This window comes from Gavialis gangeticus, unplaced genomic scaffold (genome assembly GCF_001723915.1).
Source record: "Gavialis gangeticus isolate Ggan-Ray unplaced genomic scaffold, GavGan_comp1, whole genome shotgun sequence".
Classification (NCBI taxonomy): Eukaryota; Metazoa; Chordata; order Crocodylia; family Gavialidae; genus Gavialis; species Gavialis gangeticus.
Genome location: NW_017729032.1, coordinates 207,960,735 through 207,968,393, shown reverse-complemented (window position 1 = coordinate 207,968,393; position 7,659 = coordinate 207,960,735). Strand labels below are relative to the sequence as shown.

General features: G+C 38.4%; 1 protein-coding gene across 1 annotated transcript in view; it reads right to left on the bottom strand.

The window, feature by feature from the left end:
* Positions 1–2,526: 2,526 nt before the first annotated feature.
* The window catches only part of RSPH1 (radial spoke head 1 homolog), a 20,509-nt gene continuing 15,376 nt past the window's right edge, over positions 2,527–7,659 (bottom strand). Inside the window, exons 8-9 of the mRNA XM_019523877.1 lie at positions 7,078–7,233; positions 2,527–2,709 (exon numbers count right to left, since the gene is read on the bottom strand). Coding sequence (XP_019379422.1) covers positions 2,636–2,709; positions 7,078–7,233 — 230 coding nt within the window. The 3' untranslated portion in view covers positions 2,527–2,635. The remainder of the gene's footprint in view (positions 2,710–7,077; positions 7,234–7,659) is intronic.

The following is a 7,659-nucleotide window of genomic DNA, read 5'->3' as shown; positions in this document are numbered from 1 at the left end:
GCCCATTGCTGAATGATGTTGAAGCAATGAAGGTGGTAAACTGTAAGCAATCTGCAGCAAGGAACATCTTTTTATTCAGTGCTTGTACAGTGCCCAGCAAAATGGAGTCCTGCTTTAAGAACAGAGATCCAAGGCAAAATAACAGTAATAAGTTAATGTCTGAGTAAAAAGAGAGAGGCTCTCACCTGTCTCAACTGCCCTACAAATGACTTCTTGTATAGTCCCTGGACCATCACAGCTACAATGCTACTACAGGCCCTTCCAAAAGGAGATGTGAATCTTGGAGTCCTACCACTAGAGGTCACATGTGTCCCTGAACTGAAAACACAGTTAAATAGAAGTGGTACAACACTTAAAAAAAGGAGAAGGGGGGCAAACCAAAATAAAATAAATCTGAAGATTGAATTTTTGTTTCTATATCCTTATTTGTTCTATGCACAGTTCTGATAGTTTCCTTTGTGCACTGGAAATGTACCATAATCCCTAGATTACAGAAACAGGAAATCTATCCAAAAGCTACCAAGCGTTCCCCAGTGGTTAGTGTCCTGAAAATCAGAGTTCATAAAGAGCTTAAAGGGGGAAAAAAAATTAATAAATTGGTCAAGAATGAACTCAACTTTAATTAAGGCACCCTTGAGGTAGCAATGTCTGATTAAATATGTTATGTAGCTGTTCATCAACTTTACAACAGAATATAGATTCAAAGGTCAGAAGGGACCTCAACAGATCATAGAGTCTGAACCCCTGTCTAGGCAGAAAAGAGTGCTGGGGTCAGATGACCCCAGCCAGATGCCTATCCAGCCTTCTCTTAAAGACCCCCAAGGTAGGGGAGAGCACCACCTCCCTTGGAAACCCATTCCTACTTTTGGCCACCCTTACCGTGAAGAAGAATATGTTAATTTTGAAAAATTTAAATGGCTATTAATTCACTAAAACATTTTAGACAGGAGAAAAAACTACCCAGCCAGATTATAAACTCCACTTATTTTACATCCATGGCCTCTTTACCATGGCTGTCTTGTCCAGTAGCATAAGCAACAGAGTTGGCACTTGGGGCAAACCCGGCAGGACAGCTGGGAGGGTTGGAACGCACTTCAAGAGTGAAGGGTGGAGGAATGCAGGTTCCAAGAGGAGGCAGGAGGGCAGCAGGCTTATCCTTACCCATCCTATGCAGTCCTGGCTGAGCTGCAGCTGCTGCCACTGTGCATTCCCTGCTGACATTGGATGTTGCTCTCAAAGCAGTACCAACCAGGAACTGTTCTCAGCATGGTAGTGCTGCTGCTGGGATGCAGACTCCATAGGATGGGGGGCGATTCCAGTGCTCCTCCTAACTTGGCATTGGGCTGGGTGCCCCTCTCAACCATCCCTAGTTACACTACTGTGGCTATCTATTAATTCATCTCTACTACCAACATCCCAAACTCCTGAGCAGTTTCAAGCAAATTGTTTGTTATAAAATTACAAGAAAACCTGTCACTATTTTCTCTTTCCGCCTGAGGTGGAATTCTATTTGTTATCCTGGTCTGAGGTTGAAGACTACAGGTAGTTACTCTAGTTTCAGGAACACTGGTTTGATATCTCATGAAATATATAGAAAAATGGAATAGCCTCAGGCTGCTAACTTTTTATTTTAAGCTCCAAGCTTACCATCACATATACACATGCCTAACTGGCAGAGGACAAGAATACTCATTAAAATCAATTGAAACTATTCATGTGCTAAAAATTAAGTAAGTGCTCATGTATGTGCAGAAGCAAGGCCTAAATATTATGTAAACATGAGGGAGTTCAAGTTACTGAGAAAATCTTAAATTTTGTATGTTCTTGTTTTTTGTCATCAACATTGTAACTTGAACATGGCATTAATGCAGCCTTTCCTATTTAGTTTCCTTTAATTTAGTTTTGCTATACATGAGGAATCAACCTTATCTGAAGCACCAAGAGATTTTTTTGCATCAGGTTTGTGCAGTTCCACTCATTCACTGGGGATGTACAAAAGCCTCCACTTCCAGTGTGTGCACACATACTATTTTGTGCAACCCACCTGGCTAGATACACTTTGAACTACTTACTTGGCATTGCACATGCTTGGTTAACTGCTTTGTAACCTTACAATTTCACAAATATTGGTAGACGTATAATCTAGTTTCCAACATGGAAACCATGTTTTGTGATGCCACCTAAGAATTGAAGTGTGTTGGAACAACCAAGGTTTACTTTCCTGTGAAGAACCAATACAGACTGCCAGGAGCCAGTTACTGGATTCCAGGTACCAATAGTCTGACCTATTACAGAAAACCAGAGAAGTTTCCTTCTCATTTATGTATGCTCCACTGATAAGCCATAATGTGAAGCAGTTCAAAATCTTGATCCTACAAATACTTATGCATACAAGTAACTTGTTGCATGTGTCTAGTCCCACAATTAATTCAGCCAGTAGTTAGATACTATATGTAATAAACCAGACTTGGAAACAATATACTCTTGATTTCAGAGAATCATCAGGAAGGCATTGTCTTCATAAACTACCAATAAAAAATGTTTATTCAAAACAATGAAACATGGTCATTCATCAGATAAGAATAACACAAGGATATTTTACTTAAGTATTTCTGTGTAATTTTCTTATTTGGTGTTAGTCATCTCTACTTATGTCTGGCTCTTCAGCTTCCTTTGTTTCCTCCTCCTTCTCTTCGAAACTAGTATTTACTGTTAGGAAAAACAAACAGGAAAATTGAGATAAATGTATTATAAGCTACTTGTGCTTCAAGTTGTAGGTTTCTCTTTAATTTCATTTTAGTGCAACTTTTCCTAGAAAACATAATATAGACTTCAGAATAATCTGTCTGGTCAGTTATTAAGGAAAGATCTCTAAACTGTGCACTTCTGAAAAATCCTACCCTTAACAGAAAATTGGCATAATACAGAATTATGGAAATGTAGGCCTAGAAGGAAGGGAACACTAGAAGTCCTCTAGTTCACCCCAGGGCTCTACAGTGTCACATATACCTAAAGGATCTCGATAGAAATTTGTCCAACCCATTCTAAAAATCGCCAATGACTGGGATTCTTTCCTTACTAGACCTGGCTGGAAAGTATCCAATAAAATATTTTGTTGAAAATTGGCATTTGTTTGACTCTGAAATGTTTCATTTGAAACATCCTAGATTCATCAAATTTTCACCAAATCCAAATTAGAATTCCAAGAGAGCCCTCGCTGGATTCTTGGCAGGTCTGACTCGGAGCTGGGGACTCCAGCACCTGCAGATCCTTGGCCAACAGGTAGCCTGCTGGAGGTTTGGGGATGCTGGAAGACTCCTGAAATGGTTCATTAAAATGACACCCTACTCAATTTTGATGCTGCTATCAGCTGTGGACAAAAATCTCAATTTCACTGATCAGCTGAAGATCCTGGGAGCATCTGGTTTGCCAGACCCTCCAAAAAACATTGATTTTATCTTTTTAATTTTTTTTTATCTGAACTTCTCATGAGCCAGAACTCTGATTTTTTGCTATCTCTACTCTCTGGGTAACCCTTTCCAGTGCTCAGTCATGTTTAGAGTTGTTAATAAGTTTTTCCTAATATCTAACCAAACTGCTTTGAGGCTACTTCATGTCTTGCCCTGGTAGACAAGGAGAACAGCTTATCACTGGCCCCTTTTAAAACAATTTTTTATCTTTTTTTTTTTTTACGGGCGGTTATCAAGTCCCATTTTGCCTTCTCTTTTTTACACTAAAAACCAAAGCTACAAACAGACATGCTATTTGAAATGTTCAAAGTTCTTTGAAGCACTCCAAACAGCGAGATGCAGATATGTATGGCCAAAGTGCATCAAAAATGGTTCTCATAAAAAAGGGGAATATCTTTGAGATGTTTTTTGAAACACTTTTTGAAATGCCTACATCCTTCAGAAGAACAGGACAGACAGTTGCTTGGTCCTCCTGATCCCATACTGCTTCACTCTTTATGACAGGGGGCAGACAATGAACCTGAATCTGCTGTTCTCCTATGTGCTCGGCTGTCCTTGGGAACCTCCAGAGAGATTGGAGGCTAAGAGTCATGCTGGAGAATGCAGCTGCTGCATGCCTTCTTGGCCATTATGAAGCACTTTTGGTAGAGGTGTATGTGTATGAAGCATCGTGAATCTGAACCACTCCAAACTGGAGCAGGATTTGGAATACTTAAAATGCATGTCAGAACATAACCCCAATTCTTTTTTCATATTTTAGATTCTAAACCTCTTTAACATTCCTGTTGTCCCCTCACCATTTTTAATTTATTTGTCTTGATTTGTGGTGCTCCAAACTGGACACAGTACTCCAGTTGAGGCCTCACCAGTGCCTAGTAGAACAAAATAATAACTTCTCATGTTTTGCATACCAAACTCCTGTTAATATCATCCTAAATGACATTTGCCTTTTGGCAACATCATATTATTGACCTGTGTTCAGTTCATAACCCCTGTAATCCCCAAATCCCTTTCTGCAGTACTACTGCCAATCCAGTTATTCTAAATTTCTTATTTTTGCTTTTGACTTTTTCTTGGTAAAAGCGATATTTTGTGCATGTCTTTAATCAATTTTATCTTACGGATTTCAGACCATTTCTCCAATTTATCGGGATAACTCTAAATTCTAATGCTGTCCTTCAAATTCTTTGAAATTCCTTCTAGCTGGTGTCATCTTCAAATTTTTCTTCATCACATCACGGAGAATGGCAATATTGAATAGTACCAGACCCTGCCTTATTTAACATATTTGACAGCGGACTCTTAATAATTAAGATGCTTTTTCAACAAGTTGTGCGTTGACCTGATTTCTCCTAGACTGTATTTTCCTAGTTATGCCTATGAGACTGTCATCTGGGACTGTCAAAAGCCTTACTAACAGTCGAGATGGAGCAGCTGTTTCCCACCCCCAACTCCTCAGACAGTTACACCATCAAAGTGTGAAATTAGATTTGGTTTGATACGATTCATTCAAAACAAAAACATATTGGCTATTTCTTAGCAGTGTATTATCATCTAGTTGCTTACAATTCTTTTTTAATAATAACTAGTTCCAGCATCTTCCTGGGTATTATATTTAGGCTAACTGACTTCACAGTTGCTTGTGTCCTTTTCTGCTCTATGTTTTTTTCCCCTTGGTTTATTCAGTGCCTCGCATAATGGAGTGCTGGTCCACAGCTGGGCTCCTAGGCACTATATCAATGATAAACTGATGTTTTTATTTACTGTATTCATGTTAGCAACATAAAGAGCCTATTACTAAAATAAATAAATAAATAAATAAAAGGACACAAGTACATAACTCTTACTTGCGCTTCAGGCCTTATAGAGGAGATGCTGTAGGATAAAATGAACTGATTGTGTTCATCAAAAAGCTACTAATTACTAGGGCTGCTGACTGCTTAATTGGGGCTTCATTATGAGAGATCATGAACTAATACAGTAGTAATGAGGGCAAAAAAATTACAAGAATTCAGGGAACTGGCCCTGGATGATTAGGGCATGTCTCAGCATATTTTCAAGCTGCTTAACTGTCTGTCTGACTCCTGTGGTCAATCTTTAATTAGCCTTATTGTGAAATGGACTGATAAAAAATTGAGAATCAACTATCTGTTGATGGGAACTACATGATTAAAGGTTTACAACTTTGAACAGTTTAAACAGTTACAAATATTAGGTCCAATTTTTAATTAGGCAGATTTACTGATAAAATATAATTAATGCAGAAGCTGCGTTTTGCAGAATTTTCTGATTTTGATAAAATATTCTAGAATGATAATTTTAAAAATTAATTTCTGAATTCTTTTCAATGTCATTTGCAACAGTTATATCCAATTTATACTGTCTTTATTTAAAAAAACTAGGTTTTTCTCATCAATCATGTTAGATTTCTGAATGATGGTGTCCAAGTGCCTTAAATTGGATCAAGCCATAAGATCTTTATCCAGAATGCAAAGCCTCCCATGTCTGATGGCTAGTCTGAGCACACTCTCTGGCTTACTACAAGGTGATAAATTCACAAATAGTTCTATCTTCTTTGTAGTGAGAGAGAGAGCACTGGTGTCCTGTTTTGGATTTATATTTCAAACTCTGCTTGCATCATATTCTTGATCAGAACAACCTCCAGGAAAGACTTTTTCTTGTAAAATAAATATTTGTTATAACATAAATATGAAAAACTGAGTGATTGTAAATGATGATGAAATCCTATTTTCTTCCCTAACCAAACTTCTTTTTATATTGTGATTATTGTGGATTGGGTTAAACCTCACTGAAGATAATGGGCACAATAGCTACCTTTCCTTCAAGATAAGCGTGAAAGGACAACTGATTTCCAAAACATGCAACAAGGGTTCAGATTTTCACCCGATCTGCCACTTCTGAAGCTATCTGCAGCCGTGCGTTTTTTTGGTCATGGCTATAAATTGCTTCCTGTGACCAGACCAGGCGAAAATTGTCACTGAGCCCAATAGGTGTTTCAGCAAACACTTTAGCCTGATCTTTAATTTCTCTAATCTCAACTTTGCAAATGTAGTCATTTACTAACACAGTTTGGCATATGTGTTAGTAAATGGTACTATACACATATACAAATGATCCTATGTACAAGTATAATTTCCATTTTTAAAAACAGTAATAAAACATAAACTTGAGTATGTTAGGCAATCGTTAATCATTCTAGATCAGGGTGTGTGGGAGAGAGGTCACCAGGACCTTTGACATGTACACCTAGGCAGGAGTATGGAGTGGAGGCTGTCAAGACCTTCCATCCCCTCCTCAGACTATTACGACGATATCCAAAGGCCAGACCAAATCTGGACGTTCAGTGCCTCAGTGGCTGTAGTTATACCTGCATTTGGGAATCAAACCCGGGTCTATACAGTAGGCGCGTCTACATGTGCCCCTATGATGCTGTTACTGAGTTGTCATTTTGGAAGTACTAAATGATGGCGCAGTAGCAGCCCATACTGTGCTGTGCCAGCAGTACATGGTTATTTTTAGCCACTATGTCACCAGTGACATGTTTTCAGTTGGTGACATGCATCATTTTAGATGATGCTATACTTACTTGTTTCTCTTTCTTCTTCACCTTGATCCGCTTGATCTTCTTTGTTAACTTCCTCCTCCTCTTCTGCTTCTTTAGGTGGGGTTATAGCTTCAGTTGACTCTTCAGTAGGAGGCTCTGTACTCTCAACAACTTCTGCAGCAACTGAGATGTGAGAAACTTAGAAACAGGCCAGAATACAAGGAGAAAAAAACAAAACTGTCATTATTATTATTAGTAGTAGTATTATTATTAGGTAACAGCTAACATCTTAGGCTCAGTCCTGTAGCTTCTACTCATGTGAGCAGTCTCATTAGATTTCCTGAGTTTGTTTATATATAGATCACAATATCAATCCTGAAAGCCCATAATAATTTACAGACTTTCCAAGAGAGTTGTCTCTTGCTACTTATATTATAGCAAAAGAAAGTATAGAAACCATACACCTATACGTGCAGTATACGAAAGTGAAGGTTCATCTTGCCATGCTAATTGCTAATATTCAACACCACCTAAGCTATGAAGTACATCTTACTTATTATGCAAATTAAACAGGCAAAAACTATTTGTCCATGAGGGGCCAGTGGGGGAGGTTATGCTTAGGGG